The sequence below is a fragment of the Strongylocentrotus purpuratus genome, unplaced genomic scaffold, assembly GCF_000002235.5.
Source record: "Strongylocentrotus purpuratus isolate Spur 01 unplaced genomic scaffold, Spur_5.0 spur5_scaffold_6, whole genome shotgun sequence".
Lineage (NCBI taxonomy): Eukaryota > Metazoa > Echinodermata > Echinoidea > Camarodonta > Strongylocentrotidae > Strongylocentrotus > Strongylocentrotus purpuratus.
This window is the reverse complement of record NW_022145612.1, coordinates 17,377,998-17,389,382: the sequence shown is the minus strand read 5'-3', so window position 1 is coordinate 17,389,382 and position 11,385 is coordinate 17,377,998. Positions and strand designations below refer to the sequence as shown.

At 41.3% G+C, this 11,385-nt stretch overlaps 1 protein-coding gene across 1 annotated transcript; it reads left to right on the top strand.

The window, feature by feature from the left end:
- The first annotated feature begins 5,433 nt into the window (after positions 1–5,433).
- LOC105445197 lies at positions 5,434–8,483 on the top strand. Its single transcript, XM_030973184.1, has 3 exons — positions 5,434–5,899; positions 6,942–7,231; positions 7,482–8,483. Exons 2-3 carry the CDS (start codon positions 6,995–6,997, stop codon positions 7,671–7,673), a joined length of 429 nt encoding a protein of 142 aa, XP_030829044.1. The 5' UTR covers positions 5,434–5,899; positions 6,942–6,994; the 3' UTR covers positions 7,674–8,483.
- The last annotated feature ends 2,902 nt before the right edge of the window (positions 8,484–11,385 follow it).

Genomic DNA, 11,385 nt, shown 5'->3' with positions numbered 1-11,385 from the left:
TGCATTTAATCACGGTCAGAAGAGCATATTTTGATACCTCATTATTTTGTGACACTGGCAGTTAACTATTTTTTCTTTCTTGCTCTCTTTCTTTCTATTTCTCCTTAATATACTTTTTTTTTAAGTGGGGAGGGGGGGGGGCCGGGGGGGGGGGCTCGAGGCTCCCAATCCCCGTCGTTGCGCGGGCCCTGACATGTAGGCATCTCAAGAAGCCTATTTCTTGCCTGGCTGTAAATTTAGGAATTTTCCAACAAACGCATACAAAAGTATAATTAATTTACGAAAAAGTGAGGACAAATCTCGGAAAATTATGTCATTTTAGCATGATGTAAACCACCGTAATGGAATTAGTAATAAACCACGTTTAAATTTTATTTCCCCAAAGCCGCCCCCCTTCCTATCAGTACGCCAGTGCCCACCCCCCCCCCCCCTAATTACACCTTGTTGGCGGGAAAAAGTCGCAACTGATCTCCCCTACCTTTCTTCTTTCTCATTTTTTCTTTCCCTTTCTTTCCTGTTTCCCTTTCCCTTCCCTTCCTTCTCTCTCTTTTAGGTTGCCCGGGGAGGGGGCAAGGGCCTTTCGGCCCCGACCCCGCTCCGCACGTTGTTGCATGATTAACAGCAACTGATCTTCCCTTCTTTTCACCCTTTTCTTTTCTTTTTTTTCTTCTTCCTCTTTTTTGTTCCCTTTTAGCTCTCCTCTTTCCCTTTTCCTTCCTTCTCTCTCTCTCTCTCTCTTTTTATATATACCGGTAGGCTTTCATCGAAAGGGTGCGGTGCGGTGCGGCGCGGTGTGGTGTGCTCAACGCACCCATTCGATAAAAGAGGGGGGCCTTTTCTCGAAAGGATGCGTTGAGAGCGGAGTACCGTTTTAACACACCCTTTCGATAAAAGCGGGGGGGGGGGGGGGCTTTTCTCGAAAGGGTGCGTCGACTAGTCTTTCGCATCAGTCGTTTAAAATGAGGATCTCGGACAGAAGGTAATAGTTGCCAATCTAAGTATATCGAAAATGTATTAAATAAAATGGAATGGTCTTGATTACAGAGTGGTCTCTTTCGTTATTACTATGTTGATTGGGGAGACAGAGAGAAGGAAAAAAGGGAAAGGGAAGATAAAAGGAAAGAAAGAAGAATAAGAAGAGAAGAGGGAAACGGGGGGGGCGAAGGACTCTTGCCCCCCCCCCGCCAAAAAATAAATCAGAGAGAGAGAGAGAGAAGGGAAAGGGAAAGAGAAGATAAAAGGAAAGAAAGAAGAGGAAGAAGAAGAAAAGAGGGAAACGGGGGCAAAGGGCTTTTGCCTCCCCCCCCCCCGCCAACAAATAAATAGGAGAGAGAGAGAGAGAGAGAGAAGGGAAAGGGAAAGAAAATATAAAAGGAAAGAAAGAAGAGGAAGAAGAAGAAAAGTGGGAAACGGGGGCGAAGGGCTCTTGCCTCCTCCCTCCCCCCCCCCGCCAAAAAATAAATAGGAGAGAGAGAGAGAGAAGGAAAGGGAAAGAGAAGATAAAAGGAAAGAAAGAAGAGGAAGAAGAAGAAGAAAAGAGGGTAACGGGGGCAAAGGGCTCTTGCCTCCTTTCTTTCCTATTCTCCCTCTCTTTCGTTTTTCTCTTTCTTTCTTTTCTTCTCTTTTCTTTCCTTTCTTTTCTTTTTTTCTTTTCTTTTTCTTTTTTTCTTTTCTTTCCCTTTTACTCTCTTTTTCCCCTTCCCCCTTTTCTCTTTTTTCCCGACGGCAGCGCAATTTTACCGACAATATCCTGACAGGTGGGGGGGGGGGTGTCGCACCCCCACACCCCCCAGCATCTTTGCCTGCGACGCAGTCGAAACCTTCAAAGCCAGACTCTGGGAAGCTATCCGAGGGGGTAATATAATCATAGTCCCTCCCCACAACTGCAAGGTGATGGGACTTAATTCTAAAATGTTCTAGAAGCAACAAACACTCTCTCTCGAACGATAACGTTCTTATTGGTCATCTTTATATCCCTCTTGAGGATCAGGACCAGGATCAGAACAGATTCTCTCTCTCTCTCTCTCTTATTTATTTTTTGGCGGGGGGGGGGGGGAGGAGGCAAGAGCCCTTCGCCCCTGTTTCCCTCTTTTCTTATTCTTTTTCCTCTTCTTTCTTTCCTTTTATCTTAATCGTACGCGTAACTATGCGCGTAACTATGCGCGCGTACGCGCGCATTGTTAGCGCCCTTTTGGCATAAGGAAATTTTCTTGTTTCGCAACACCTTTGGTTTGCCAGAAAGGCCCTCCTAACGCAAATGGATCATCCGTGTAGGTTAAGGCCCTTTTGGCGTAAGGAAAAAGATGAGATACGCGTTAAGGCCCTTTTGAAATTCATAATTATCTTCATAAATAAATCGAATTTCAACAAGTGAAGCACATCATTTTAAAGAGAATGATGAAATCTACAAGGTGATGTTAATAACTCAATAACCCCCAAAATCGGGTTAAGGCCCTTTTGGCATAAGGCCGACGATATTATATGGTAGACTATATTTCTATGGTATTTCTATTGAATGGTATCCCTATGGTGGAGGATATTTCAGTGGTAGCTCTATGGTGGATGATGACTTTATGGTATATCTATGGTGGTTATGTGACTCTATGGTGGCTCTAAAGTGAATGGTAGATCTATGGTAGCTCTATGGTGGCTGTATGGTGTATGGTATTTCTATGATATATTATGGTAGACCATATTTCTATGGTATTTCTGTTGAATGGTATCCCTATGGTGGAGGATATTTCAGTGGTAGCTCTATGGTGGATGATGACTTTATGGTATATCTATGGTGGTTATGTGACTCTATGGTGGCTCTAAAGTGAATGGTAGATCTATGGTAGCTCTATGGTGGCTGTATGGTGTATGGTATTTCTACGGTATGTTATATGGTAGAATATATTTCTATGGTATTTCTGTTGAATGGTATCCCTATGGTGGAGGATATTTCAGTGGTAGCTCTATGGTGGATGATGACTTTATGGTATATCTATGGTGGTTATGTGACTCTATGGTGGCTCTAAAGTGAATGGTAGATCTATGGTAGCTCTATGGTGGCTGTATGGTGTATGGTATTTCTACGGTATGTTATATGGTAGAATATATTTCTATGGTATTTCTGTTGAATATGGTATCCCTATGGTGGAGGATATTTCAGTGGTAGCTCTATGGTGGATGATGACTTTATGGTATATCTATGGTGGTTATATGACTCTATGGTGGCTCTAAAGTGAATGGTAGATCTATGGTAGCTCTATGGTGGCTGTATGGTGTATGGTATTTCTACGGTATGTTATATGGTAGAATATATTTCTATGGTATTTCTGTTGAATGGTATCCCTATGGTGGAGGATATTTCAGTGGTAGCTCTATGGTGGATGATGACTTTATGGTATATTAATGGTGGTTAGTGACTCTATGGTGGCTCTAAAGTGAATGGTAGATCTATGGTAGCTCCATGGTGGCTGTATGGTGCCCGGCCCCCCCCCCCCCCCACTCAGGGGTCGGAATGACCGCATGCGTGTTGCCAAAATGTCCGGTAAAGGGGTACTTTTCGTGCGACAAAGTCCGGCCTGAAAATTGTAAAAAAAAAGGGGTGTATTTGACTTTTCACCCGGAGATTTCTTTAAAAAGGGGGTGTTTTTTCTTTTTTTCTCTCATTTCTTTGGACTCCTGAGAAATTATTCCGAATTTAGGGGGTACATTGAGCATTTTTCCTGATTTAGGGGGGTCTTCAAAAGGGGGTTTGAAAATGTTGGCAGTCCTCAGATAGGGGGTGCTTTCAAAAAGAGGGAACGAGCATATGCGTACCCTAAATAACACTGAGTGGGGGGGGGGGGGCCGGGGTATGGTGTATGGTATTTCTACGGTATGATATATGGTAGAGTATATTATATGGTATTTCCGTTGAATGGTATATCCCTGTGGTTTAGATATTTTAGCAGTAGCTCTATGGTGGATGATGACTTTATGATATATTTCTAGTGGTTAGTGACTCCATGGTGGCTCTAACGTGGCACTTTTTACATAAAAAGGGCCCCTTTAGTTTAAAAAGGGCCCCTTTAGTTTAAAAAGTGCCCCTATTATTTTTTTTTAAGTGCCCCTTTTCCTTCGATAAGTTCCGGTTTTCCTTTGCAATAAGTGTCCATTTTCCATTCTCTTAAGTGCCCTTTTTCCATCTCTAGTAAGTGCCCCTTTTCAGATACGAGAAGTGCCCCTTTTCACTTTTGATAAGTGCCCCATTCACCTCTGATAATTTCCCTATTCAAATCTGAGAGGGGCCTTTCCCCTTTTAATAACTACCCCTTGTTTAACTCAGATAAGCGCACCTTATATTTTCACATGTGCCCCCTTTCCTTTCTAACAAGTGCCCCCATTTAAAAGAGAGCCCCTTCCCTTTATCATAAATGCCCCTTTTTCATCTATCAAAACAGTTACTTTTCATTCTTAAGTCCCTCTTCATTCTCATAGTCCCGTTCCATCTCTAGTAAATGACCCTATTAAATTCTGAGAGGTACTCGTTTTATTTTGACAAGTGTCCCTTTTCCTCCTGATAAGTGCTCTTTTCATCTTCAATAACTGCTCCTTTTATTTTGCCCCATTTAAAAGAGAGCCCCTTCCCTTTATCATAAATGCCCCCTTCCCTTCCTAATAAATGCTCTTTTTCCTTCTTTTAAGTGCCCCATCCCCTTCCCATAATTACCCCCTTTTCATCTCTCATAAGTGCCCCGTTTATCTTGACATGTGCCTCTTTTCTTTTTAATAATAGCCTGCACTTCCCCCTTCTCATAAATCCCCCCTTCCCCTCGTATTAAATGCCCCTATTAAAAACTGATCGGTGCCCCTTTTCGTACAACAAATGAACATTTCCCCTTATTATTAGTGCCCCTTTTTCATTCTCATAAGTGCCCCTTTTCTTTTCACCTCAGATAATTACCCTTTAACAATGATACGTGCCCCATTTTCACCTTCTGATAATTACCCGTTGTAATTTGACATGTGCTCCTTTTTTTTCTAATAAGTGTCATCCTTTTCGATAAGTGTCCCCTTTTCCTCTCATCACGTGCCCCTAATTTCTAGCTACTAAGAGCAATATCACCGAAAGCACACTTGCATTTCTAGATGTTATAATTATGGTACTTATCAAAGGTCTTTTCAGTCTTCTGTTATGATAATGTAATAAACCCATCAGGATTGGGTTTTTCTTCTTTATAATTGATGTAATTTTTCGCACTGTGACCTCACAAATCTTATTTATAAAGATAAAAAAAATATTGAAATCATCCCTGATAATGTATTCACAATATAGGGGGTATATACAAATGTTTTTTTTAAAAATATATATTTTCGCTTTGAGATTTCCCTTTGTAGGTGCCCTATTTATTTTCTCCAGAAAGTGCCCTTTTTGTTGGTCCCCCCCCCCCCCCCCCCCCCCCCCCACTTTGGAAGTCGCTCCACTGCCTCTGTTTGCACTCAATTAGTCTCAATCAATTAAAGAAATCATTAAATAAAAAATTCTAAACCAAATTGTAACAAGTAATGTATATCAGCAGAAAGTAGATAACAAGGGCTGTTTGCTGCCACCTTGTGCCCAAGATTTGAATAACTCTTCTAGCCGTTGGTCTCCAATTTCTACTCACTGAAAATGCTTCGCAAAACTCCAAAATATGTGAGGAAGAGGAAGGTGTTCAAAGGAGATCAATACCAGATATTACAGAAGAGTAACATGAATGCTGGAGAGGTGCCAGAAGAACTAACAGCTAATTCAGAGATCGAGGAAGCTTTCCCTGAATAAGTGTTTGGACAGCCCTATTTTTGGCCCTGGTCCCACATGTGAAGATCCGCGTCATTAGTGGCCCACAACTTGCAGCTGCTTTGCAAAAGGCTCACGTGTGTCTGGGAGGTATGTACTTACTATCAAACAATATTTTTAGTTTGCAAACTGTTACTTTGAGATTGTATTGCATGCTCAAGGGGTGAATGGCTCAAAAAGCCAAATCAAATGATTAAGAATAGAGTAAAGGAGGGGGTAATCGACCATCACCAGTTTTCGGCCGATCCGTTGGATGCATGGTAAAATCCCTTTAAAATCCATCGCATAATAGCATATCATATATCCCACACATACCATACCATGCCAGAGTCACTGAAGAACCACATTTGCAATGGAAAATATATCCTAAAAAAATCACATTTTAGCGATGTAATCGGTAGTCCCGCTCCCTGAATCTGAAAAATTAAGTATCTTACGCGTGTAAGAAATATGGGTACCATAAAATGAGCTTTATTTCAATTATTTTTCAGATTTAGAGTCCGATTTTGTGTGAGTCGCAAGCTCAAAAGTATCTCATCGCATGTATTTAATCAATGCAGCCTGATACCGCACAGCACACACGATATCTCTGTCCAATTCAGATTCCAATTTCTGATCACCGCAGAGGTAGTTTTCGGCACGGGAAGCTCCGGCTTGGGATACGTGCTCCGGCCGCTAGTGCTATAGATCAGTGGGGAAACGCATGGCGCGCTTGCTTGCTTCCTATTGACTTTGTACATGCGGCCGAAAACTGCCTCGCTAGGCCGAAAACTACTTCCGAAACAGTGAAAATGGAAATGAATGTTGTCATGGTAATTCATGATTTTTTTTCTGGGATTCTTTCTTTGTTTAAATAATAATAGTATTTGCTTCATGATTTGAACAAGAAATGATAATAAATATAGGAAGTAAAGAGTCCAAAAAATAGGATTTTGTCTTAAGTGGCCGAAAAACCCCTCCTTTACTCTATGGTAAATCGAAGTGGGGGCATCGGAATTGTCGTGAAATCTGTGAAAATGTGTATTTGTGTAATATACTACATGTATGTCATAACTAGCACTTTATTATTTGGGGATTGTGCTTTTCAAAATATTTTCCCTGTTCCATAAAGTGTTTTTGATATCTTTTACAGGGCATCTCATTCCTCTGGAGAATTTGTCAAAGAGGAATGGGTTGAACTGCGCCATGGTCCTTGGTTGCTTCATTTGCAAGAAGGAGAGGACATTCTCTTCATCAGAAAATGAATGCGAAGGACGTGGAAAGTCTGCAGAAATAAACCGCAGAGCTACTCTGGCAGCAACGGAGGTTGGTTTGGCACGGGATAGCTTGTGCGACTTGCTGACCATCCTCGGAACAGCCCCACTAGTCGAAGCCCCTAGCTACAACAGGCACATAGCCACTTTATCTTCCTTATCCCAAGAGGTTAGTCACCAGCCTTGTGTTTTCTTCATTACATTATCTTAGCTGTACGTACATTTAATCCAAACATATTTTTATTTCTTAGTTATGGTCGATAGACAGTATAATACATGTACATCAATATCCCTTCTTGTCAAATCAAGGGATGAAAATTAATCAAATCTAAATATTTGTAATAGGGTCTAATAAGTAAGGGGCCTGAGGGAACTTGAAATTTACTTGTTATTTATTACAAACTCTTTTTTTTTTGCAGACCAGTAAGGATCAGAAGAAGAAGGTGGCAGCATGCCTACGTCAAAGGGCCATGGACAAGGATCTGACCATCAGGGAAAATGATTATATGGACGTGGCAGTGCCCTACGATGGAACATGGCATAGACGAGGTTACACATCGAATCATGGGGTGGGGGTAGTGATACCGATCGATACAGGGGAGATTGTTTGACACAGAGGGTCTATCAAAATCATGTAAACAGTTTGAGTATAGAAAGGGTTGGGTCTTCAGTGTTCTCAGCCAGAGGGACCTTGATCGCCTTCAGAGACTCCAAAAATGAGCAGCAAGGCTTGTCTTTTCTGCTCCTCTTCGAACTCACATACAACCTCTTTGACTTGAACTTCATTGTACATGTTTATACAATGTTTTAGAATATTTCTGTGCTGCAACTCAGTGCCTTAGTTTTTATTGTACATGTTTATATATTTTTAACTTGCCTTTCATTTTAGTCATGTTTACATACACACTATATATGACATTTTAGATATTTAGAGGAACTAGGGTGATATATATGTGGGTATTTATTACACCTTAGTAGAATAAGTCCAAGTAATATGTGTTGCAATTATGAACTTGCCTTTTATTTGAGTTTTTATTGAACATGTTCATACAATGTTTTAGAACAATCCTGTGCTGCAACTCAGTGCCTTAGTTTTTATTGTACATGTTTATATATTTTTAACTTGTCTTTCATTTTAGTCATGTTTACGTACACACTGTATATGACATTTTAGTTGTTTCTTTTTAACTTGCTGATTATTTAGAGGAACTAGGGTGATAAATATGTGGGTATTTATTACATCTTAGTAGAATAAGTCCAAGTAATATGTGTTGCAATTACGAACTTGCCTTTCATTTTAGTTTGTAGTGTACATGTTTAAGTGATATATATTTTTACTTGCCTTTTATTTTAGTTTTTAGCATATGTACATGCATACAACTTTTGATATAAACCAAATACATCCTGCCACTTTCATTCAATTCATTTTTTTAATAAGCATCATGTGTGTATTGTAAGTTAACATTTAAGTTTAGATTTCTCAAAAATTCAATATATTATATAGTCACCATTCTGTTAACTATAGAACGCACTACAGCCACCATTCTGCTAACCATAGATCAAGATCCAAACTACCATTCTGAATATACCATTTCAAAATGCTACAATTAAGCGTAACATTTTGTTGCATATTTTGAATGGTAGTGAATGGTAGATGAATGGTGGCTCTATGGTAGATGAATGATGGCTCTATGGTAGATGAATGGTGGCTCTATGGTAGATGAATGGTGGCTCTATAGTAGATGAATGGTGGCTCTATGGTAGATGAGTGGTGACTCTATGGTAGATGAATGGTGGCTCTATGGTAGATGAATAGTGGCTCTATGGTAGATGAATGGTGGCTCTATGGTAGATGAATGGTGGCTCTATGGTAGATGAGTGGTGACTCTATGGTAGATGAATGGTGGTTCTATGGTAGATGAATGGTGGCTCTATGGTAGATGAATGATGGCTCTATGGTAGATGAATGGTGGCTCTATGGTAGATGAATGGTGGCTCTATGGTAGATGAATGGTGGCTCTATGGTAGATGAATGGTGGCTCTATGGTAGATGAATGGTGGCTCTATGGTAGATGAATGATGGCTCTATGGTAGATGAATGGTGGCTCTATGGTAGATGAATGGTGGCTCTATGGTAGATGAATGTTGGCTCTATGGTAGATGAACGGTGGCTCTATGGTAGATGAATGGTGGCTCTATGGTAGATGAATGGTGGCTCTATGGTAGATGAATGGTGGCTCTATGGTAGATGAATGGTGGCTCTATGGTAGATGAGTGGTGACTCTATGGTAGATGAATGGTGGTTCTATGGTAGATGAATGGTGGCTCTATGGTAGATGAATGATGGCTCTATGGTAGATGAATGGTGGCTCTATGGTAGATGAATGGTGGCTCTGTGGTAGATGAATGGTGGTTCTATGGTAGATGAATGGTGGCTCTATGGTAGATGAATGATGGCTCTATGGTAGATGAATGATGACTCTATGGTGGCTCTATGGTAGAATATGTAGGTGTGGCCTAATTTGAATAAATGAATAAATTTGTCCCAATTATTTTAATTAGTTCTATGGTAAATGAATGGTAGATCTATGGTAGATTTGCTATGGTGTTTGTATGGTAATCTATGGTAGATTTGCTATGGTGTTTGTATGGTGTACCATAGAGATTTTTTTTGTAAGGGACTGTCGCGGAGCAATTGTCGCGTTTTGCGGAGTAAATGTCGGCGGAGCAATCGTCGGCGGAGCATGTGTCATGGAACCGCCAGGCCGCGGCCGAGACTACCTCCAGAGCAGGGCCAAATGCGCGGCCAGTTTGGCCTCGCATTTGGCCTTTTGCCCTGTTACAGTGCGAGGCCAGGCTTGGCCTGGCCTGGTCTTTTGCTCACTGTAACAATGATCTAAGATTCAATCATTGTATATACAAATCTATCTCAATAGTCTAAAGTTAATAGCGCCACCTTGTGGTGATGTGTGTCGTGGTCGAGTGGATACGTCACCGGACTGTCGATATCACAAGGTCCGCGGTTCGAGTCCCGCAGCGGCACTAATAGGGACTTTTAATTAGATTGAGTGGACGAGAACACGACGAACGCCGACTGATCATGCGTGTCAACGTACTTAACTGCCCATGTTGACTACAATTACAAATCTTTTAGATTGCACTTGGCTATACATGCATGCAGCTAGTAACACTATGAACATCACGGACAAAGAAAGATGACATAATATATAGTTCCTCATTCTGCTATCAACAAAAGAAAATCCCTTCACTGCTATTATGTAAAAATATGTAGAACAGGTGAATATGCATGTGACAACTGTTTTTACATAATAGCAGGGAAGGGATCGTATCAGGACAATTACCCCCTGGGCAATTACCCCCCGGAAAATTACCACCCAGAAAACTACCCCCCACGGACAATTACCCCCCAGAAAATTACCCCCCGGAGAATTACCCCCCGAGGACAATTACCCCCAAAGGACAATTACCCCCTGGAAAATTACCCCCGAGGACAATTACCCCGAGGACAATTACCCCCGAGGACAACTACCCCTCGAGGACAACTACCCCCGAGGACAACTACCCCCCCCCCGAGGACAATTACCCCCGAGGACAATTACCCCCCGAGGACAATTACCCCCGAGGAAAACTACCCCGAGGACTTACCCCGAGGACAATTTCCCCCAAGTACATCTACCCCCTCCTCCGAGGACAACTATCCCCGAAGACAACTACTCCCAATGACAATCACCCCCGAGGAATTTGTAAGACATTGACAAATGTTGCGAGCTTCTCTCCAAATTGCTCTTTACAGAAAATTTCATAAACTTTCAATTTCTATGTTATTTGTGAAGTTCATTTTAGTGTTTTCAAATTATTTACTTCGATGTGGGGGTGGGGGGGGGGGGCTGGGAGTTGCCTAATTCCCCCGAAGTTTTGCTACCGAGTAAAGAACAGAAATTACATTTTTTGAAGAAATTCAACAATACATTGCGCGCAGATGAATACGCCTTACAGCCTCTCTCACCGACAATGGCAAAACAAAGAAATTAGTAATATTTCATTTATGTATCCTCTGTAACTTTTTTAATAAGCTGATCGTGTATTTGTCTTTGTATAATGGGCCCTCGTCGATGATCCGAAATTAAGGTTTTCTTCAAGTTATCTATATATTTCTGTTATCTATATATTTATGTTGTCATGCGGGAGTATGATATAGGCAGGTCGAGGGTTCAAATCACGACACCAGCACTAATATCCTTTGGCAAGATATTAACCTGCACTTGCTACTCTCCACCCAGGTGTTAAATGGGTACCCAGTAG

Excerpts from the sequence above, each read along its gene's own strand:
- LOC105445197 (XM_030973184.1), top strand. The coding sequence starts at position 6,995 with ATGGTCCTTGGTTGCTTCATTTGCAAGAAGGAGAGGACATTCTCTTCA. Across the intron at positions 7,232-7,481 it reads TATCTTCCTTATCCCAAGAG|ACCAGTAAGGATCAGAAGAA; the intron begins GTTAGTCACCAG and ends TTTTTTTTGCAG.